The following is a 23,510-nucleotide window of genomic DNA, read 5'->3' as shown; positions in this document are numbered from 1 at the left end:
CATTTAATGAGATGACATCTTTTCATCCATTTGAACTATTATGTTTTAAGTGCTTTGCTAGAGTAAGCTCTATTCCTCCTTTCAGATTATCGTATTAGTCTCAGTCCTGTGTATGTTTAAGCTGCAAGAAGCCTTACAACCACCAACATTCACCAGTCAACCATGCTGGCTGAAGAGTTGTGGGAGGTGTAGGACTTTTTTTCTATCTAAACTTGCATAGAAGTTATTAATTAAGACTTAATGAATTATTCAATCTTAATTTTCTGTCCTAGAATATGCCCTTTTGTTTGTATAGTTGTAACAATGTGAAATATTAAGAATCCTCAATGCAAGTTTAGGACATCAAGCACATCATTTCAAATAAATATATTTATGAAGAATAAGCTTTACACTTACAAAATGAGAAAATAATTTGATTCAAAGTATTCATTGCATGGGAACATACTGCCTGAATACTTACATTTTACTTTTTTTAAGGTTGAATAGCACTAGTCATACACAATGTGTAAGCGGTACATATTTGAACTCAGTTTAACAACTAACTTCCTCAGCTTTCTTATTCAAAATGTAGCGCTTACACAAAAGTACCAATTTCTGAACGGCGATGGCCTATTTTCAATATGCTTTGCAATTTCTTGATCGCATACACAAGCAATGTCTTGCCCTTATAGCAAAGAATAGATTAACTTACTTACAAATATAGCAGAATGCAGTTTTAGGCAGAAACCCTCCTCTTCCCTTCCCCCATCCCTAGCATCCGGTTCCAAGCAATGAGTGGATGAGATCACAAAAGAAGGCTCATCTGTGGAGCTGTCATATGGCTCACAGTCGAGTCAGCTTCCTCTTTCACAAAATGCTAGATATTTCAAAAACTGCTCTTAAGAATCTTATTGCCTTTGCTACCAGTATATTTCCCTTCCAAGAAAGCTGCCATGACTCTGCTCATTGTGTGCGCACAAAATGAATAATTTGCAAGGATCCTTTCTACAAATGGTCGTTACTTTCCTAATACATGTAGTTTTTGAGAAGCCATATGCATTTCCCTATAGATGCTTTTAATGCACAGAATACAGAGAAAACGCATACACAGATGTTATCAGAGCAGATGACAGCAGAAGAAAGAATAATAGAGCCCAGTATTGTCCTTCCCATGTGTAAAACTATGTGTCATTTTTGTTAGGGGTTGCCTGACAGGCTGGAAGACAGAAGCTTCAAATTCTTTTCGGCATACCTCGCAGACGCCCTTCAATTTATTGAAAGATTTTTTTTGTTTAATGAAAGCATAAAACTAATTGGAAACAAATGGACAAAGCAGAACCTATACGTTTGCACGCACACACCGGGGCGGGGGGAGAGATCCAGGATAAAATGCACAAAGAAAAAGATCTGACCCCCGCACGCCCCTCCAGACACGTTTTCCAGAGGGGTGGGCGGGGGATGAAGCCAGGAGCATGAACTCAGCAGAGGAAAGCCTCCACCCCTCTGGAGAGAGCGCCCGGGGGAAGGTTTGTTATCTTGGCAAGGCGGAGGGGAGGGGAAGAGGAAACGGAGGTTTCAGTGGCTCCATCTGCATCCAATCTGGGCCATCCCCCTCATATTCATGTAGCAACAGCAGCCGCTTTTATTGAATCCCAGAGGACAGCGCTCTGCGGGCAGGGAGGGCAGAAAACCCGGGAGACTAAAGGGAAACGCGGCGGCGGCGGCGGCAAAAGCGCTGGCGAAAAATAAAAGAGCGATCGTAATCAAAGCGGCAGCTTCTGCTAAACCCCGGCGCTGAACGCCCGCGCTAGGGTCGAGGCCACTCCGGAGACAAGAAAGGGCAGCGGCGGAGCAAACGCGGATGAAGAAGGAAGGGGCGGGGGAGAAACAGATACAATGCGCCGCATTTACTGCTCCCTCCTTCACCGGGAAGAGGAGACACCACCCCGCACGGGCAAAGGCTCCCCGCAGCATCACTCACCCCCCCTCGGGAAACCCGAAGCGCCGGCTCACTGGCCCACCATCTTCTCCTCCACGGCGAGGACGCGCGGGAGGGAGGAGGGACGAGGAAAGGGCGCTCACGGACCCTCCGCCTCCCTGCGTGGCTCCGGCGGTAGCAACCGCTCTAACGTTATTCCCAGCATATAGCGGCTAACGGCGCGGAATAGGGAGAAGCTATCGCGCAGGCGCCGCCCCAGGGCGCGCGCGCGCAGGCGCGCGCACGCAGCTAACAGGAGGCGGGGGAGGGGAAATGAAAAGAACGGATTTTTGATACCCCCTGAAAGCGTCTGCGGCGCAAGCGTGCAGCTGAACAGAGTAGCTCGTGGTGCGCAGGCGTCATATTTCGGAGACAATAGAGAGTGGGGGCAAGGAAAAAGCACCTCTTTTGGAAATTTAAGTGTTTGGTGAATTTTTTGAGGAACGTTGGAGAGGTGGTGAAGATGGCTATTGCTTTTGTCGCTCCTGTAAGATTACTAAACCTATCTTGTATCTTTTAGCTGCCCACTGGTTGTGAGTGAACGGTAAAAGCACAAATATTGTGTCAAAATCCTATTCTGCCGGTGGCAGCGTCGATAACGGTTTTTTGTGGGAGGAAGTAACTACAAATCCCAGAAAGAAGTGCGGTAAGAGCTCAATCGGCATACGTCAGAGTTATGCCGCATTGCATGCCGGGTGGCATAGGAAGTTTTCTGTCCCCAGTGTACGGAACTGCGAAACGAAGTTACCCGCCCTAACAGCCACGGTGGAGAGGTGGACGTCGCCTGCTTAGTGACAGACACAGGCGGATCCTTCTCCTCCTCCTCCCGCCCCCAACAGCGAGAGCCAAAAAAAGACCGTTTCTTGGTTGTCTAGCAACCAGCTCCGGCTAAAGAAGCATTGGAGCCCGCCCTGGGGATTGCAGTCTTTTGCCCGTACGGGTTCTGTTGTGCCTAGAGACAATCCCGGCCGGGTTGGACTACAGCTACCGAAAGCCCCCGGGAGAAAGCTCACCTTCGCACGCTTCCTAATGCAGGGACATTTAGAGTCTGTGGAGGCGGAGGAAAGAGTCGCGACGTACAATCCAAGACCCGTCTGGGGTGGATCGTCGAATTCGTTTACCCTCATGGGGGAAGTCGGAGGAGAGTCGGACTTGGAAGAATCTCTGGAGCGGTATCACCGAGGCTTACGTGGTGAGAGGAGGGAGAGACAGGTGCGGTAGGGGCAGGTCCTACTCGCTGTCATGGAATCTGGATGGGTCCCGGAGTCCTCTTCTGGCAAGTCCACCAGCTCAGTGCTGCTTGGCACGGATTAAGTCTTGCGTTTGTACCTAAAACGCAAGCTCACGACAACCTGCTTCCGTGGATGGGGGTGAGTGGGTGGGTAATGTTCATCAAAGTTCAGTAGAAAAGAAACAGACTACAGCAGCTGTGAGTTGTTTTACCTCCCGATCAGTTTGTGTTGTTGAATAAAGCAAGGTATTTTGAGATGATGTGGACCCTTGCGCTCATTTACTAGCCTCTGTTTTGACTTGGACGTGAGGCTCTATTTCTTGATATCCCTTGGCTCATCAGGGTCCATAGTAAAAGGAAACCAAGATACAGTCCTTTTCAGGAAAAGTGGTTTCCCTCCTTTGAGGGAAATTGATTTTGTGGATGTATTTCAGGCAAGTTTCAAGCTTGCTTTTAGACACCGAAACTTTTAGACACCATCATAGAAGACATGTTCCCAGGAGAAAGATCGCTAATATTATGGGCATCGTATCCTTTTATATATGGTATCAGAAACAAATTTCAATACAAATTAGGTTCATCTACATAAGAAAAAAAATCAGTTTGCATTGGAAAATGTTTTGATGCACTAGAACAGGGATGGGCAACTTATGCCCCCCACCTATGTTTTGACCATCAATTATTATCTTGCACTATTGCCTATGCTGAATAGAACTATTTGAGCTTTAGGCAAAAGCATCCCGAAGGTCTCCATTTTCCCACACTTGTCATCAAGAGAACCAATTTGGCGTGTTTATTTTACTTGTTTTTAGTAAGCAAAGTTTTAAAAAGTACTCTATTTTCACAGAAAACTGTTGACACTAAAACATTTTATCAATCCAGATAAAAGTGCACTAAAGGTTGTTGAGACACCTTTAGTTTTGCAGTCACTCTTTATTAGTTTCATTTCACTCTAAAATGCACACATGTGTGTTTATATATACACTTCTCCCACATATGTACACACATACTTGCTAAGGCTAATTTTACGAAACATTAATTACAGCTTTAAACAGGGTGGATTTGATTTAAGTCAAATCAATTTAAATCACAATTTAAATCACTAGTCAGTAAGACTAGAGTTAAATCATGGTTTTCTACATAATTTGCATGCATGCCTGTCTTTCCTGCACGCAAGGAAGCTTCATTAAAATATTCCCAAACTGGGTCTCTTTAACAGCGTGCTGCCATTATTTTTTCTTCTTCAGGGAAAGAATATGATAAACCTCAGACTTTACACAAAAAGATACAAAAACTTGTGGATTCTGTTCAAAGGTTTTAACTTTCATTTTTCCTGCTTTCCCCTCCCTCTTCACACTGAGCTTCTTGTGCAGCTCTATTCCACTACCAAAAATCTTCTGTTCATTGAATTCTTTGAAACTTTGCACTTAAGAGGTAAGGGGTTGTTTGTGTGCACATAGATTTGCAAAGGAACAATAGGATTAAGCTCTTTTTCTCAGCTCTGTGTGTTTATTTTATAACATTTTTGCAGTGAAGAAGATGATGTGAAGAATGTGATCTCTACAGACACACATTCACAGTTCTGAAAACTGTAAAACCAAGCATTTGTGATAATAACTTCTAGGTAGAAAGACTGCCCGACAATCTTACAGAAACCTCTGGAAGAACATGACATTGTGAATGGATTCATTTACCAAAAAAATATAAACACTGCATGAATATATAGCTTCATGCTACATAATTAAAATCTAACTCTTATTTCATGATGCATAACCTTTGGACTACAATGTATCATAAATAGGAAGCTATCTTTAGATAGATTTTTCCTCAAAAAGCATTTTATTTTTAAAAAAATCCAATTTAAATAAAAAATTGATTTAAATAAAAATATCCAAATTAAATCCATTTTTATGCACCCTGGCTTTAAAGCTGCCAAGCTTACCCAATGTTGTATTTTCAGTTAACACACATTCATTTTTAATAATGAACTTAGTAAAAATTAAACATTTTCTTTAAAATGCAAGCAAGAAAAGAAAGCAGTGACAATTTTTCTAGAATATTTTCTGCTTTGAAAAATATTCTGTCTTGAATCCCTGGTAAACAGTGAAGATAAGCTCACTTTTTGTCCTAATAAACCACAACTATTTGACCTGAAATATTCAAAAGGGAAAATTAAAGGACACTTGAGGTGATTTAAATATTATTATATCAGTGCTTTTATTCAAATAAAAATGTTGGTCAGAATACAACTCTGCTGCTCGAATTTCACCATTGGCATACCACTAGTTTAAGTAACCTCCCGCACAACACAAATAGTATGTTGTTGTTGTTAGTTACAAAGTTGTGTCCGACCCATCGCGACCCCATGGACAATATTCCTCCAGGCCTTCCTGTCCTCCAACATCCCCCGAAGTCCACTTAAGCTCACACCAACTGCTTCAGTGACTCCATCTAGCCACCTCATTCTCTGCCGTCCCCTTCTTCTTTTGCCATCTATTGCTCCCAGCATTAGGCTCTTCTCCAGGGAGTCCTTCCTTCTCATTAGGTGGCCAAAGTATTTGAGTTACATCTTCAGGATCTGGCCTTCTAAAGAGCAGCCAGGGTTAATCCCCTCTAGGACTGACTGGTTTGATCGCCTTGGGGTCCAAGGAACTCGCAGGAGTCTCCTCCAGCACCACAATTCAAAGGCCTCAATTCTTCGGCGCTCAGCCTTCCTTATGGTCCAACTTTCACAGCCATACATTTGCAACTGGGAAAACCATAGCCTTGACTACATGCACTTTTGTTGGCAGGGTGATGTCTCTGCTTTTTAGTATGCTGTCTAGATTTGGCATAGCTTTCTTCCCCAGGAGCAAGCGTCTTTTAATTTCTTGACTGCAGTCCCCGTCTGCGGTGATCTTGGAGTCCAGGAAAATAAAATCTGTCACTACCTCCATTTCTTCCCCATCTATTTGCCAGGAAGTGAGAGGACTGGATGATATGATCTTAGTTTTCTTAATGTTGAGTTTCAAGCCAACTTTTGCGCTCTCCTTCCTCACCCGCATCAAGAGGCTCTGCATATAAGTTAAATAGGCAGGGTGACAGTATACAGCCTTGCCAAACTCCTTTCTCAGTTTTGAACCAATCAGTGGTTCCGTGTCCAGTTCTCACTGTTGCTTCTTGACCTGCATATAGGTTTCTCAAGAGACATATAAGATGGTCTGGTACCCCCAACTCTTTAAGAACGTGCCACAATTTGTTGTGATCCACACAATCAAAGGCTTTAGCATAGTCAATGAAGCAGAAGTAGATGTTTTTCTGGAACTCCCTAGCTTTCTCCATGATCCAGTGTATGTTGGCAATTTGATCTCTAGTTCCCCTGCTTCTTCGAACTCCTGCCTGTACTTCTGGTAGTTCTTGGTCCACGTACTGCTGGAGCCTAGCTTGTAGGAATTTGAGCATAAATTTGCTAGCATGTGAAATGAGTGCAATGGTGCGGTAGTTTGAACATTCTTTGGCATTGCCCTTCTTTAGGATGGGAATGTAAACTGACCTTTTCCAGTCCTGTGGCCACTGCTGAGTTTTCCAAGTTTGCTGGCATATTGAGTGCAGCACTCTTACTGCATCATCTTTTAAGATTTTGAATAGCTCAGCTGGAATACTGTCACCTCCACTAGCTGTGTTGTTGCTCAGACTTCCTAAGGCCCATTTGACTTCACATTCCAGGATGTCTGGCTCAAGGTCAGTGACCACCCCATCGTGGTTATCAGGGATGTTAAGCTCTTTCTTGTATAGTTCCTCTGTGTAATCTTGCCACCTCTTCTTAATCCCTTCTGCCTCTGTTAGGTCCCTGCCATTTTGGTCCTCTATCATGCCCATCTTTGCATGAAACATTCCCTTTATGTCTTCAATTTTCTTGAAGAGATCTCTGGTCCTCCCTATTCTATTGTTTTCTTCTATTTCTTTGCACTATTCATTTAAGAAGGCATTCTTATCTCTTCTAGCTATTCTCTGGAATTCTGCATTCAATTGGGTGTATCTTTCTCTTTCTCCCTTGCCTTTCTCTTCCCTTCTTTCCTCAGCTATTTGTAAAGCTTCCTCAGTCAGACATTTTGCTTTCTTGCATTTCTTTTTCTTTGGGATGGTTTTAGTTGCTACCTCTTGTACGATGTTGCGAACCTCCATCCATAGTTCTTCAGGCACTCTGTCTATCAGATCTAATTCCTTAAATCTGTTTGTCACCTCTACTGTATATTCATCAGGGATGTGATTTAGGTCATACCTGAGTGGTCTAGTGCTTTTCCCTACTTTCTTCAATTTAAGCCTAAATTTTGCAACAAGAAGCTCATGTTCTGATCCACAGTCAGCTCCTGGTCTAGTTCTTCCTGACCGTATACAGCTTCACCATATTTGGCTGCAGAGCACATAGTCAATCTGATTTCTGTGTTCACTGTCTGGTGATGTCCATGTGTAGAGTCGTCTCTTGGGTTGTTGGAAAAGAGTGTTTGCTATGACCATCGTATTCTCTTGACAAAATTCTACCAGCCTGTGCCCTGCTTCATTTTGTACCTCAAGGCCAAACTTGCCTGTTATTCTGGTTATCTTTTGGTTTCCTACTTTAGCATTCCAATCCCCCATGATGAGAAGGACATCCTTTTTTGGTGTTAATTCTAGGAGGTGTTGTAAGCCTTCATAGAACCGTTCAACTTCAGCCTCTTCAGCTCCAGTGGTTGGGGCATAGACCTGGACTACTGTGATGTTGAATGGTTTGCCTTGGATTCGAACTGAGATCATTCTGTCATTTTGGGGATTGTATCCCAGTACTGCTTTTCCTACTCTTTTATTGACTATGAAGGCTACTCCATTTCTTCTGAGGGATTCTTGCCCACAGTAATATACCGGAAGGTCATCTGAATTAAATTCACCCACTCCTGTCCATTTTAGTTCACTGATTCCTAAGATGTCGATGCTCAGTCTTGTCATCTCTTGTTTGACCACATTCAGCTTGCCTTGATTCATGGATCTTACTTTCCAGGTTCCTATGGAGTATAGATCTTTGCAGCATCGGACTCTCCTTTCACCACCAGATGTATCTGCAATTGAGTATCCTTTCGGCTTTGACGCAGTCGCTTCATTCTTTCCAGCGCTACTAGTACTAACCGTCTGCTCTTCCCCAGTAGCATATTGGACACCTTCCAACCTGAAGGGCTCATCTTCCGGCGTCATATCCTTTTTCCTTTTGTTACTGTCCATGGGGTTTTCATGGCAAAGATACTGGAGTGGGTTGCCATTTCCTTCTCTAGTGAATCACGTTTTGTCAGAGCTCTCTGCTATGACTTGTCCATCTTGGGTGGACCTGCATGGCATAGCTCATAGCTTCATTGAGCTACGCAAGCCCCTTTGCCATGACAAGGCAGTGATCCATGATGGAGACGAATAGTATTTACAGGCACAATAGATTCTCCAGGGAAGTTTGTTGCATCAGCATATGATATTGGTGTTATATTAGTCTTGTATCAGTATGTAAGTAGAATGACAACATGAGCAAAATATATTTAAATTTAGGACAGTGTTGACTGGGGAGAGGGCATTTTCAGTTGTGAAGGTTTGCATTGGAAATGCCCTTCAGGAGCTTATTAGCTTTTAATATCGCCTATATCTAGATTTATTTATTTATAAAATGTATATGCTGTCCATTACTTGCGTCTCTGGATCACCTGTTTTTATGGCTTTTTCTGTGCATACAAATCATCCAGTCTCAGTGTCTTGTTTGGAAATAGATTAAATCTTAACACATCAGACTCTACCTTTGACTATTCAAAACCCATCTATAGCTCTGCACAATTACTTTATATTTTATTTATTTAAAAATACATATTTTTCTGATCTCAAGCAGGAACCATATTGAAAGGGAGTAAAGGTGGTTATCATGCAGGTTTTTCCCTCAATCACTTCTAATAGTTCAAAGCTTATTTATGAAGGTTGCCCTATCACTCCATGCACTAACACTTGTGTTACTAAAGATTTACTTATTCATTTCAAGTATTTTTATACTATACTTGAGCCAAGAAATCTCTTGATGTATCTTACATTTAATCAGTAAAACAAGACTGTCATTTCTCACTTTTCAACTGCTGTAAGCTCTTAAAGGCAGCTCCCCAAAAATAGCAATACAAATTAGCCTTCTCTCTCTCTCCCAAACATGATTACTACCTCTCATCTGATATCCTATTTCATATCCAGCAGTCTTCATTCAAAATGGTCAGCAGGGAAGCTTGGAAATTAGAAGATGGTAGGATTTTGCTAGTGATTGATTGAAATGTGACTCTTAGCTCTTATTGTGTCTGCAGTGGTATACATCATCAGTAAAGATGACAGTGAATAGAGTCAAGAGGCATAGTTCTACCTACAGGGCAGGAGTTTTCTGCTCCTTCTTAAAGATGCAGCAGGCCTGATGTAAATTAAAACCTCATATTTGAAAATGTCAGGCACAGGACAGCTGTCATCTTTCTGTATTGTTTAGGAGCATAGGTTGTCCTGTACTCTGTGAAGGACCTACAGAAGCAGGCAGTGCAGACAAAAGATTATCTGTATTAAGTTGTTTTCGTTTGGTCAGTTCCATAGGTCCTGATTGTGAATATTGAATTGTATGTATATCATTGTATATATGCATGTTCAAGTAAGAAGTAAGTAGTGAATTAACACAGTGAATGACGCAGTAAAAAGTGTTGTTATTCACAGACCGTGCTACTAAAAGCCTTGATCAACTGAAGTGTGCCTTGGATGAAGATCATTTGGCAATGGGAGAAAGTGCAGCTACATTTGCTCAGTTACTTCCTAATACAAGCCATGAAGAGGGTGAGGAGAGAGCTTGGCAGGAGCTGCAGTACAGCCATGCAGGTCTGACACTTTCATTTTTTGGCTTTGCTTAAATCTAAAATGATAATAAGAGTTAAGATATATCTCTTACTGTTCTCTTTAGTTAATCAACTTAAAGCTTTGTTACAACAACAAGAAGAAAAAGTGAGTGAAACATCCCCTTCAAGGAGGAGGAGAATGTTGCCTGCAGTAAGCATGATTCTCTTTTTTCTTTTTAAGTGAACAAATAATTACATGCTTGTTGGCAAAGACTCTATTTAAGCAACAGTTATACTGTCACACTTGGTGAGTCATGTAGACATTTAACAAGGTATTAATAGGCTAGTGTGGAAAGTTAAATGTGTTTATTAAATATGTAGCTGTTTTTCTTTAAATTAAGTCATATAACTTTATTTTAGCACCTTAAATCTAGAAAAGCAGAGCCAGCATGGATATAGCCAGTTGTAGGAGAGAGATGAATTGGCAAGAGAGCTTAATTTATCTTACTTCTTGTTGGTAGAGCACAAACTAGCATATCATGGGGTTCAGATGCTCAAAAGAGAGGAGATGCAGTTCTGAATTTCTCAGAGGAGCCTTTTCATGCAGTAAAAGATCTGTATAGGTAATCTAGAGAATGATATATGGAATTGTACTTATATAATTTTTTCCTGAAACATCTGTTCCTCTAAAGAGTGTAAAACATTTTGCATATTAAACGTGCTAAATAAATGTAGGGAGGGTATAGAGTGGTAAAAGCATTTTGCTGCTTTGCATACAAGTCACTCCTCCAAGGCATGCTTGGTCTATTGCTGCAGGAAAAGTATTCGTTACTAATAACACATATTTGAAATTTTGAAAACTTGAAGAGTAGTAAATAGAGTAGTAAATAGATACCTTTCACTGAATATGAGAAAAGTACTTGGCTTCAGTGTTATCAAGAGCAGAACTGATCTGGATGTCCAACCTGCCTCTGAATATCTCTGCTTGTGGAGTTGACGGCTTGCAGAACAAATTTTCCCAAACATCCAAAGAGGGGCTAGGTTTGCTCCCTCTGTATTATATGTTAATGTTATTTGTAGTTTTGTTGTAAAAGTCACTGGGTACACAATGACAGAGAGTGCAATTCATACCACTTAACTGGGTCAGAGAATAAACTGGCAAGTGTTACAGAGGCGCCTGAAAGCCAGAAGGGAAGAACACAAATGTGTCTGTTGAGAGGGGTGGGAGGGGGGAATCTAAAAATTCTGGGCAATTCACCAAGAATACTCTGCATCTTAATGATGACTATTGATAACTTCTGAAAAAGGATGGATATAGAGCAGGGCCATGCTGGATGGGATGAGAATTGTAGGCACATCTGGAGGATGCCAGGTCAAGGAAGGAAGCTTGGAGAAGTTGGACCCAGAGTGTTCAAGAGAATACCCAGACTAGGACTGTCCCAAACCCTCAAGCTAACCCTGCAACCATCAGCTCCATATTATCTGATTCAGTTCAGCCTAACCTTATCCTCTAGTCTTATCCAGTATGCATACTGAGAGAAGGGACTACAAATGTACAAGAAGTATACATGTATGCATATCAGAACAGTGAGGATCTAAAAAAGAGAGAGAGAGAGAGAGAGAGAATTGGTAGGGAGGCAGGGTGTTGTCATACTAACTTATTGTAAACCTTTTCAGAGAGCCATTCAATTGATGAATAGTATAAAATATTCTAAATAAAGCAAATAAAATAACCATCTAAAAAGCTTATTTTAAAGTGAAAATATGAGTGAGCTTGTAAGTTACATTAATAAAGGCAGTCGAGAATTTGGATTTGATTCTACAGTCTCCCTTTCAGTAGAAAGCTGATGCTCTACTCAAGTGGGGCACATTATGTAAATTATCCTATTTAAAGTATTCTTTTTAAAAATATGAATTTTGTTGGAGAGAGTTTTGTCTAAATTTCTTAATGTAACTGATTGATTTATTTCCTCCAGAGAACTTCCACAGATCAGAATTTGCCTGCACTTTGTGATCTTGTTCCCATCATTAATGATCAGTCTCAATATATTCACCATTTAGAGGCTGAAGTCAAGTTTTGCAAGGTATTGAATATTGTGCTTAATCTGATTTAATCTTTCAAGTGAATTATTTGTTGAAGACATGTGCATACAATTATGTATATTCAAAACAGAAGCAATATGTAGATCTCCTGAAAATAGACCATGATATTTGATCTCTGTTGCTTAGACATAGAGCTCCATTGAAAGATAGTTTTCTTTCTTTAGTCAGCTGTTTTTGAACTAGAAAGTAATTGTTTCTTTTCTTTTACATCAGCTTTAAACCTAATTATTGACAGAAGGTGGTATATTATCTTCTCCTACAACTTTAGGTAGAATCTAGTGACTGCTTTGAGGTTTCCTTTATGGTTCTTCAAACATCTAGTCTTTTTCCTAATTTGAGGAAATATTTAACAAACATTAATTATACTTTCCTAGTGTGTATATAAAATTGTGCCACATTTTGTAAAAATTGGATATGTTGACTTTGCTTTTAATTTCAGTTAGTATTTCAGTTTTTCTACTGTAACCATTTGGCATGGTGTTAGTGGGTCTGGAGGAAGGAGGATGTCAAACTCCCTTTGCTTCATGTTGTCCATCAGCAGGTCGATAGTCAAAGGGGTTGCAATGAATTTTATTGAAGGTATTCCTAATTACATGCACCAAAAGTCTATTTAAACTTCAACCAAATGGGGAAATTACTGCTCCATAATAACATCCTATTATGGAACTATATGCATCATGGAAGGGATCTTTTCCTCCCCAGGAAATAACTGCTACTTCCAGGAACTCCTGGATGAATAGCCTGTGATAAGCCCAATGCTGCTGCTTGCTTCCCAGGCAGTCCCACGTTCCAGCCTTTATCTAATGCACAATTCTGTTCAAACCCCAAGTCTTCCTTGCACTCTGAACAAAGCTCATAGTAAGTTGCTTATTCAGTTCAATTCAGAGTTTGTGATAGAGGGAGCAAGGAAAAGTTTTTTTTCCTCCCAAAGATGCAGACTTAACCAGCCAGTAATCTGACCCCATGCCCCAGCCAAGAGCAGCACATGTACCTGTTCTTAGTCACTCAAGTCACATCTTCCCTTGCACTTCCTTTGTGCTTGTCCTTCCATTGCCCTGGCTTTCCTCTGCTGTCATTGTAGCATCTTCTGTGTATCCTCTTCCTGCCCTCTCTCCTGTCCTTCTTTTATCATCTCCCTTTTCCCTTTGCTTCTCTTCATCTCTGACCCACTTCAGGTGTTGTTCATTTTGTCCGGGTAGCAAACAGCAAGTGAAGCAAAGCATAACACATCACTGGCCTGAGGTGCCTCTCTCATTAGCAGTCCTTTCTCTGAGTATTGACCTGGCAACCTGTTGAGCTGCAGGCCATGAGGCTAAGTGCAACTCACTGGGTATCTGGTAAGAGGTAGTGAGTACTGCTGACCATTCACACACAGATTTTATTGTTAAATGTTCAGCAGTTTTCTGCCTTTTAGCTGAGTTTCTGATGATGCATTGAAAACATAAGGACTGTGAGCAATAAGCAACAAGTGGGTTGGTTTCCAGCCTGCTTTGCTCAGAATATGATGGCAGTTAATTGTTTCACTTCTTCAGTCTCTTCATCTTACATACCCAGCAACCTGTTTACATATCCAATTCCAGACCCTTCTGACTTCAAGGAGATGTACACATAACCACGGAGACATACACGGAGCCTCAGTTTTATCTTTCACCACATTCATATTATTACCTGCAAACTCATTGGTTCTTTGAAACAATCCTTCTTTTTTCCTCTGGTATAGATGTACTCCTACTTCAGGGTATGTTGGTGACTTAATGGATTTTTAAAAATTGTACTTACTCAATGCTCTGTATCAGAAGAGTTCTGCACAGTTGAATGAACAATGTCAGAGCACCTCCAGGTAATAGAAATCTGGCTTTTTGGCATTTGTGGGAATTTAAACAGAAAAAATCTATTTCTGGGCTGCATTTTCCTAATTGATTATTGATTATGCTGTAGCTGGTGCGTTGGCTGATGGAGTACCCTCTGGAGGCACTTGGTAAATTTTTCAATCGTGTCGAGATTGGCACCAACAATCTTATTGTCATCTTTTTCATGCCAATACCTGTTTACCTTTCTAGGAGGAAATGTCAGAACTGAAAGCTCGTATACATGTAGTTGTGCTTGAAAATGAGAAGCTCCATGATGATCTGAAAACGTTAACATTTGAGCATACTTTGAGAGAGCAAACGCTGCATGATGTCTTAGTAAGTTTTCTGGAATTTAAAATATCAGCAACCCACCATTAAGAAACTGAAATGCACTGGAAATGAGTGTGTGTTTGCGTCCACTGGCATTGTTCATCCCCCAGCAACCCAGAGTTCTGTGTTCAGACATCACATTAACAATCTTGGGAATGAACAACCCACGTGGAGTCAATCCAGGATTCAAGGTTGGTGGAGGCATCCCTGGCTTGTTATCACAGTGGAAAAGGAAAGAAATGCGAGAACCAGTCTGGATGCTCCCACTGCATTTCCAACTACCCATTGTTTGTTAACAATATGTTGTTGGTGAGGTGTGAAGTGGGCCTTTGTCTAAAATGGCATTTCTATAACAAATCAAGCATTAAGCAAACTGAAGAGGCTTACATTTAAGATACTATGTTATATACTGAAAGCTTATTTTGTCTCATGTGCACATAGTGAAATATACATGTATAAGCTCATGTTAAGGTGAACATATTTATAGGTGGCTCCAACTAGTATCCTTCCACTGATGGAAGGTGTTTTTCAGTTAGCCACTTCCAAATATGCTTCCAAGTGTCTCCCAGCCCCCTGTAGCAGACTGGGTATGTACAAAGGGGATGCAGGGAGAAGAGGGACCGCTGAAACACACCTTGTTCCCTTTCTGCTGACATTTCTATTCATTCATTATTTGGTTTTCACCCATAGCTTTCCAAAATAGAGGAAATGTCTGTCTAGGGATGTCACTATGAAACAATTCTAAACATATCTTATCTTTGCAAATCTGAACACACCAAAATAGAACTAATTTATTATCATAAAAGTTTAATAAATGAAGTTTTGTTTATCATTTTTAGTTGTGTTGATGCAATAGTACATAATAAGTCAAGTTCACCCAACATGGTAGCCTACTGTGCGAATAAGCTGCATAGTGTGAGTTCTCCTGGTAAGAAATAATGGGCTGTTTGCTCCCTCTTTCTCCTGGTCCTCCAACTGGTATGCCAGGATCCTGCACACCAGAACCCATCTTGGCTTCCCCTCCCTACTCCAATTGCAACTTAGTTTTCATTCACTGTTTTGTTTTTCCAGAGATCTTTGTTGTAAAGAGTGGCAGTTGGTCATCCACTGATGTCCAAGTGACACTTCAGATCATCAATCACTGGCTCATTATCCTTCCTTTTTTTGTTTTTTGATGGTAGGCGTGAGTGCAATTTAAATTGTATTTTTATTGCCCCCACCACCACTTCAGTTCTTTGTAGGTGTACATCTATGAGCTCCTCAAAGTGCAGAGTATTGCCTGACCAATATTCTGGTAGGTATATGTTGTCAAAGTGTAGCAGGCAACTTCCATGGATATTAACCAAGTGAGGAGGCATATAGATTATCTTGTGCACATTTGACAACCATCAGTGGGTGAGTTGTCAATTGAAAAGCAAAGGGGTATTTGACCTGAAAGGAGGTTGCAAGTGTTTTCCCCTTTTCAGATTTAATCCTCTAATTTTGAAGTGTTCCCTGACAATTCTCAATACCTCCACCTTTTCTACAGTTCTCCAAGCCTGTAGGTATTCCAGAAAGGGGAGAGCTATACCTCTCCCCTCTTTTTTTCAAGCATTTAATTTTGAAGTTGTCAAGAGAAAGGAATCTTGTTATATTACAAAAAGAAATGCATTTCCCTCCCTTGCAGGAATGCTCAAATTTTCCAAATCATTTTAAAAGAATGCTTTACTTGACAACTGTGAAAAAGAGTGCTCAAAGCATGTGGCATCCCTTTTCCTTTCCTTTTCTTTCCATCCTAACCTTCCTTTTCAAGAGCAGCTACAGACTCAGGAAAGTGACTGTGTATTCCATGTCAGGACACCCTGTCCAACCCTGCCAAAACTACATGTTCATTTAAGTAGGCTAGGATGCATTTTCCTCTTTCCTGAACATCAAAGTCCCAGGGAAAGGTGGAAGGCAAGGAAAACTGTCTACACTTCAAAACTAGAGGATTTTGCTACAAAGTAGATGATATACTTCTCACCTCCTTCTGCAAGCAAAGCTCTTTCCCCACCTTTTCACTTGACAGCTCTCCTTTGACAACTGTCAAGTGAGAAGCAAAGTAATAAAGTAACCTATTTGAAGCCCTTTTTGGTCAATATCCATAACTGATACCTGCTGCACAGTGATGGCAGACACTAACTGTTGACATTAAGCAAGCATGACTTTTCATTTTGGTCATCCCAACCCGTGTCCCTGCAAAATATGGAAGTATTTGTGCACATTTCTAGCATTTCACAATTTTTAAGGTAGAGAACCAAGGACAGCCATTCCAGTGTGCCCCTTGAACACTTTGGAACAGCTGTCTGTTGCTGTCACTGGGAGAGAGTGCAAAATGGGTAGAAAAAGCTTTTGTAGCATCAAAAAAAGGGTTGTGACCAGAGCAAGAATAGAAGACAAAGTTGTTTCAGTTGCCAAGTGTCCTGCTTGAGGACCAAAGGGGAAGGAGGGTGGGGACAATCCACATTGAGTCCCATTGCCTATCAAGTGACTCCTGGGCTTTTCCACAAAGAACTCACTGAGTAGCTTATTTGCATGGTGGTTGCCATATCAGGCAAACTCTCCCTGTCTCTTACAAATATCTGTAAATCTTTTTTTTGAAAATCTCTTTCCAATAAGAGCTGTTGATATAATGTTCATATCATCTGCATACATTAAGAATGCAGTTTGCATCAATTGCTGGGAGAAAATAAGAAGTGGAAAGTTAATTCCTTGCTCTGTTATTCTTTGTTTTTTCTTTCAGTCAGCTCCTCAAAATTCCCATGGTGTAAGTGGCAATCATTCCCATGTTTGTGAAGCTGCTAAATCATCTTCTCATAATGATGGACAAGCCACAGCAGCTATGTTAGAGATGGAGAAATGGCAGCTAGAGCTGGTCAGTATCTGTTAAGTATTCCTGTATCATTCTATTAAATCAGGCATTATCTGATTTATTATTCTAATACCAGAAATTAGTTTTCATGTCATTCAGAGAATGGTGGAGAAAGTAAGTATAATCAATATTTATAATGAAAAAAGTAAATTTAATAAATTCTACACTTCTGCGGTATAGAAGACATGTTAGCTTTTGCATTATGGCAATAGACCAGTACCCTTTTCCAGGAAGATGCTACTGTTCATTTCCTGTTACCCATATGAATATTAAGAGATCTTTATGTTTTTAATTTGACTTGGTGCTATCAAATACATATTATAAATCCAACCCTGGAAAAATGTCTATTTTTTGGTTTGTAATTTCTACCACCTCTTTTCCAGAACCATTTTTGTGGGATGTGGCTACCACTTATGTGACCAGTTCTAGCTGTACTACTATATGATTTCTTTATCATTTCTCCAGGTTTTTTAACCTCTTAAGCAGATGGGAAGTGGTCTATTTTATCTCTCCTTGTGTGTTGAATTCTAATTGCTGTTTAATAGAATGATGTTTATGTATTTTATATTGTACTTTATCATTCTCATTTTAATGTAAACCACCCTTGGAACACTTTCAGGTTCAAGGTGTTGGGTTTAAATATAGAAAATAAATGTAAAGACCAGGTCCAATCCTGATGGTGATGTGTTCTAACTTCAAGCCTCAATATCGCTGACACTGCAGAGAAAGGAAAGAGTTAAAGGTCTCCCACCCTGAAACCATGTCAATAATATTAATTTGTCATTGTGTCTCATGAGTCAAGCCTTTCCTTTGCTTGGATCATGTTTGAGTTACAAATTACTTGTTCGATTTTCTATCTAAAAATGCCAGGGAACAGCATAAGGTGCTGTTACTTCTTCTTTTGGAACAAATTACCATGTGATACCATAAACAGATGTTTGGATCTAAAGATCCAGCCTGAGCCTCCAATTTAGTTTAATTCTACATAGCTGCAGATTAGTGTTACATTTATCTGGCTTCTCAGACATCTTAAGCTGCAGCATCTTTGGGAAGCAACTGACAGTCAGTGGAAAAATTGCTGGACTATACCAGTGTTCTCCAACCCTGGTGCCCCTCAGATCGTTTGGACTAAACCTTCAGTATTCCTGATCATTGGCCTTGTTGGCTGGGCTGATGGCAGTTGAAATCCAAAGCTTATGGACAGTACCTGGTTGGAGAAGCTTGTACTAGTCAAACCTTTACTCAGTGCTAATATATAGTCACATCACTATATTCTAAAGCAGACAGGGCTATTAATAAGTGATTTAAATTGATTTTTCTTCTTGTTACTACAAATGGCTAAGCTCTTGATAGTGCCCAGAGTTTTTGACATACCTTTAACTTACAAGAACATAAGCAGTGTGCTTTTATTCTTTTTTCCAAGGAAAAGCTAAAACGTCTCCATGATGAAAAGACAGAAGTGCTTGAAGCTCAGGTGCAATCCTTAAGGTAAAAAAGAGTATTTTTCTTTTTCCTTTGTTTTGCTTTATTTTATTTATCCATAGTTCAGTATAATAAAAGCATCAGTCATTTTCCTAAGTTCTCATAAAATCTAAGACTTAGCCTACATACACATTTTTCAAAGGCTTGGAGGCGGTATTAAACAGCCATCACTACCATGCATAAATTGATATTTTTCAGTCTCTTTTCTAGTCGTACCAGGTTTTTCATCTTTCACAGATTTCATAGCTTGTGATAACACAAGTAATGAGCAATAATGGAGTGATAGTGCATTCTCCATGTTTACACTAATCTTGAGAACAGCCCACCTTTTGTGGGCCATGCAGTACTAAAATTTGCATAATTCCTGGCCATCAACTGTTCTGGTTGGCTGAGAGGTGTTGAAGTTCAACACATCTAGAGGAAATTAGATTGGAGAAGGGTGCCCTAGAGAAATACCTGCTTTTGCACATGGGTGTGGTGGTTTGTTTTCTTGTTCGGTATGGTGGAGAATGTGTGTTTCTCTGTTTATTAGGATTGTTGTATGACATTAAAAAGGCACTGGGATGCTTACCATCCAGCTCAGTAGTGTTTTGTCATTTAAATGTTATCTTTTCAAGATACCAATTTTTCTTTGGCAAGCATGTGGATATTATCCCAACATATTCAGGATCTTTAAAAAGTATTTTTATGTTGCAAGTGAAATTGCCATGCTTGCTTTGGACATCTCTCTATTAAGGTTAGAGAATTAGCAGACTGCTTTTAGATCAGTGGTAGTGATTCTAGAAGCAATAAAGAACAAGTCGCTTCTGCTGTTTTACAATAATTATTGTCTTTTCTCCAGCCTTGTCTATTGTTTATAATGCTGTGTATCATTACCTTTCTAGGAAGGAGTTAGTAGAATCACAAAAAAACTGTGAAGATCTGAGTGGAAGATTAAAGCATCAACATTTGCTTAGTGCATCGAGTAGTTCCAATAGGGTTTTTGGCCTGTGCTTAAAATGTGCACAACATGAAGCTGTTATTTCCCAAACTCATTTAAGTGCCCACATGCAAGCCATTGAAAGACTAACAAAGTAAGTAGTAGGATAGTTAGATCTGAATTAGAATAATTTTTATAGGTTATCTATAGAAATATTTCCCATTTCTTGCAAAGTTTATAAAAATTATGTGTATTGCTTTTTGGTACAATCCTGTTTGAAGTTTTGTATGGACCCTATTAAAATGGATGGGAACTATGTGCAAGAACTTTTTTCTTCCAGGTTGTATTCTTTCCAAGTGCCCCCATGGAACAGTGCACTTTGGTTGTTTAAGAGGAGAATTTAGAGTGGCATGTTAGAAGTAGAATCATTTGAGGTTGTGAAAGTTGCAGTTCTTTGCAGATTCGACTCTCCTTTGACATTTCCACATGTTGTTGTATTGCAACCTGGGACTGGAATTGACTAAATTGACATTGTTACCATTTGATGCACAGAAGATACTCAAAACTTTGAAGTTTCAAAACATTTTTATTGTGGCATAAAAGTTAAGGAAACAACAAACTAGCACTAGTTAGTTGCAGAACTGTTCACTCACTTTTTAGTGACATGGCTATATAGCCTCTGGTGTAACCACTGCCTTCAGAAATTCCATACTATAGTTGAGTGGAATCCATCTGTGCGCAATTCTAGTGCCACATGATCTCAGATTAAGTACATCTGTTTGTCAAAGGCCCCAGAGTTTGACAGAGTATATATAAAAACCAAAGAGCTAGTAAAGTATCCTCTGGTATTAAGTTGTGTAAAAGCACCAACCAATGCTGAGTTATTAAAACAAAATCTAGCTATGAACATTCCCCCAAAGTAGCTTTAACTCCATTGTTAGAGAATAGGAAAATATGGCTTAGCTTAACTCTTGCTAAAGCAGGTCATACTCACTAACTGGGTAAGGAGGGCAAGAGTTAGAGAAACAACTAAGAAGTCAATGCTAACTCTGAAGGAGCTGGAGAGAGACACAGCTGAATGTAAAGATATCAGCCTTACAACCTGGTATTATAGGGACCCTAAATAAAGCTTTAACTCAGTGGGATAGCCAAGGTTTAGCATATCAGAGTCCCAGACTCAATGTGGATGAAATCTGACAGTCTCTTAGGAATATGAGGTTGTCCACCTTTCCGTTCTTGCAGGACAGATGTGTGATGAATATCAGAGTAACAAGTGCAGCTTTCTATGTCACGCATCTCCATGATGGCTATAATTTTGCCTCTTAAACTCCTGTCTGTCATAAACTTTAAAAGGACAGGAATCCTAGGAGGGAAATGGTAGCAATGTCACATTGGTCTTCCCATGGATGCTACTGCTGTGGGCTTTGTTTAATGATCTTCATGATATTGTGGAGTTATAGGAAACATGGTTTTACCTTTGTGTGTTGAATTATGGCCTGGTTGCCTTGCAGGAAGCAAGAGAAACATGAAAATAGTGAGGCAGAATGGGTTTTAACTGTTATATACAGCTGCTATGACTCACTACAAATGAGTGATTGTGGAAGGGTGTCACCAGCTCAGTGGATCCTCAGATATTGGATTACAACCATCCTCATTCCTGACAGGCTAGAAGGTGATGATCTGGGCTGAGTTCAATAGCATCTGAGTAATTTGGGAACCACTCACATAAGTGGCTTTATATTTTGCATGCCCCAGCCAAGGTGCCCCCTCTTTCACTGATTATGCACACACTACATATCTCCTTGGTTTCCATGATTGGAAATTCACCTGTTGAAGAAAATCTTGTTATCTCTAACATAATACTTTAGGGAATTTCATTGGAATGTTGTCTACCCTTACCTTTGCTGCCTTGTGTCCTCATTGAGATCCTGTAAGAAAAGTTTGATCAACAGCACTAACAGCTGGTGTGTATCAACAAAGATGGTTGTGAAACTTGTAACTGTCCAAATGCATAGTTAGATACTTAGCTGCAGTTAGCAGGTGACAAATGAGTATACTTGCCTTGTGTTTGGAAGAAGCTGATATTGAATAAGAGAGAAGTTGTTAAGATAATGCAAGCATTCCCCATGCTGTAGGGAGATGGCTGTGGATGACACTGGCTCACTGCAAGCATCATGTCAAATGATGGTTATCATAGGTTTCAGCCCAAAATGATATTTAAAGTTCAAAACATGCAACAGGTAGGCAATAGCCAGGAGCTGTTAATCTGCTTTCATGTCAATCAGTCTTTTGTTAACCACCCAGACAGCCTCAGCTATTGGGCGGTATAAAAATAAATAAGTCTTTCAAGACAGAGCAATGGTCAACCCAGCTGCCAGTTCAGGCATCACATCAAACTATAGCACAAGTATAGTTTGCAAACCATTTCAAGGCATTTCAAATTCTGTTTTGCTGCTAGTCATGAGCTATGTTTGTCTATCACATCAAACCATCATTATGTTTCTTTACCATGATTAAGCATCTGAATTAAGCTATTGTTACAACCACAGCTCTTTTGTGTTTTACACTGTTCATGGAGTGATAAAATGTTATAGAATCATACCTAAAAGTGTGAATTTACTCTTCTTAGTAAATCTCCTTGTGTACATGTATTGATATGTCTTATTTCTCCCTTACCCTTGCTTTTTAACAGAGAGAGAGATGAATTAATGATAGCACTTTCTTCAGTCAGAGTAAACCTAAGTGAAATTCAGCAAAGGGAATGTAATGCCTATGAGCAAGTGAAGCATGCTATACACATGACTGATGAAGCCAATTTGGAGAGAACTAAGGTAAAGTCACACACCTACACATGCAAAAAAGTTGGAATTCAATCATCTACTTTAAGCATGCCCACTAGTGTGTATACATCTGCATAACAGCTTGCTGAAAACAGTGCATATAGGAAATTTTTTCCTTCCTCTGTCCTCAAAGTGGAAGATGGGCTCATCTGAATCAAGTTGAGGGCTGGAGATTCAAAACTTGATAAAAGGAAGTACTTCATACAGTGTTGAACTATGGAATTCACTGTCACAACAGGTACTGCTGACTTGGGTATCTTTAAAAGGAAATAAAGCAAACTAATGGATGATAAAGTCATTAAGGACTACTTGTCATGATAGCCATGTATTTCCTCATGCATTAGTCTCTGAATACCAGCTGCTGGGGAATATGAGTGAAGGGATACTATTAGACTCATGTCCTGCTTGTGGCCTTCTCATAGGCATTTAGTTGGCCTTTGTTCTTACCCCACAAGGCTTTTCTGATTTGTAATATGGGATATGGAGGGGTTCAAAAATTCAGTAAGCCCTTGGGTTTGCTTATAATGACTTTTGGCTGCTATCCAATATCTTACTAAGGGAAGAATCAATAGCTTCAAATAGGCTTGCCACTGGATTTTATTACAGTAAACGTTTGAGGTGAATTTGTTGGCTTCTCTGCAGAAGAAATGCTTCAGGAAGTTGAAACTATAAAAAACAGTATTTCCAAATATGTCTGGTTTTAGAATCAAATTGGTACTATGCTTCATAAAAGGCAAGTATTGCAGCCTTCCTGGGATGGTTCCAGATGAGGTTTTTATTGTGTAATTGTTTTTCCTCAAGCACAGAGCTATACGTTGTTTTGAAAGAAATGCCAATTTGCCATTGGCTCAAGTTTAAGGTTTTAGTATAATCTAGGTCCTAAATAATTTAGAAGCATGATTCCTGAGAAAGTACCTTCTTTTGTATAGACCTGCCTGACAACTGTGATAATCATTGGAAGTCCCTCTGCGTGTGTCATATCCTCCAGGTAGCCATCTAATGACAACCAGGAAGAGGGCCTTTTCTGTGGTATCTCCCGCTCTTTGGAATATTATTTCCCCAGAAATCAAAC

The 23,510-nt window shown here is 40.1% G+C and overlaps 2 protein-coding genes across 25 annotated transcripts in view; one reads left to right on the top strand and one right to left on the bottom strand.

The window, feature by feature from the left end:
- Window positions 1-2,139, bottom strand: part of CEP170 (centrosomal protein 170) — a 97,156-nt gene extending 95,017 nt beyond the window's left edge. For 6 of the 9 annotated variants that reach the window (XM_044419641.1, XM_044419649.1, XM_044419658.1 and 3 more), the window contains exon 1: window positions 1,961-2,138. The gene's annotated coding sequence lies outside the window, so the exon portion shown is untranslated. Of the gene's footprint in view, window positions 1-1,960 lie in introns of all 9 variants that reach the window. The other 3 variants (XM_044419690.1, XM_044419709.1, XM_044419700.1) reach the window with 2 other exon arrangements.
- A 560-nt stretch (window positions 2,140-2,699) lies between these two features.
- SDCCAG8 (SHH signaling and ciliogenesis regulator SDCCAG8) overlaps window positions 2,700-23,510 on the top strand; it is a 138,779-nt gene continuing 117,968 nt past the window's right edge. For 14 of the 16 annotated variants that reach the window (XR_006413677.1, XR_006413676.1, XR_006413684.1 and 11 more), the window contains exons 1-9: window positions 2,700-3,149; window positions 9,909-10,067; window positions 10,150-10,235; window positions 12,001-12,108; window positions 14,188-14,313; window positions 17,069-17,200; window positions 18,621-18,685; window positions 19,564-19,752; window positions 22,291-22,429. Coding sequence is in view for 12 of the 16 variants with exons in the window: in XM_044419513.1 (XP_044275448.1) it covers window positions 2,987-3,149; window positions 9,909-10,067; window positions 10,150-10,235; window positions 12,001-12,108; window positions 14,188-14,313; window positions 17,069-17,200; window positions 18,621-18,685; window positions 19,564-19,752; window positions 22,291-22,429 (1,167 nt within the window). In the remaining 4 variants the exon portion in view is untranslated. Of the gene's footprint in view, window positions 3,336-9,908; window positions 10,068-10,149; window positions 10,236-12,000; window positions 12,109-14,187; window positions 14,314-17,068; window positions 17,201-18,620; window positions 18,686-19,563; window positions 19,753-22,290; window positions 22,430-23,510 lie in introns of all 16 variants that reach the window. The other 2 variants (XM_044419544.1, XM_044419551.1) reach the window with 2 other exon arrangements.

Source organism: Varanus komodoensis, unplaced genomic scaffold (genome assembly GCF_004798865.1).
Source record: "Varanus komodoensis strain SLA01 unplaced genomic scaffold, ASM479886v1 scaffold1, whole genome shotgun sequence".
NCBI lineage: Eukaryota > Metazoa > Chordata > Lepidosauria > Squamata > Varanidae > Varanus > Varanus komodoensis.
This window is presented reverse-complemented; position numbering and strand designations above follow the sequence as displayed.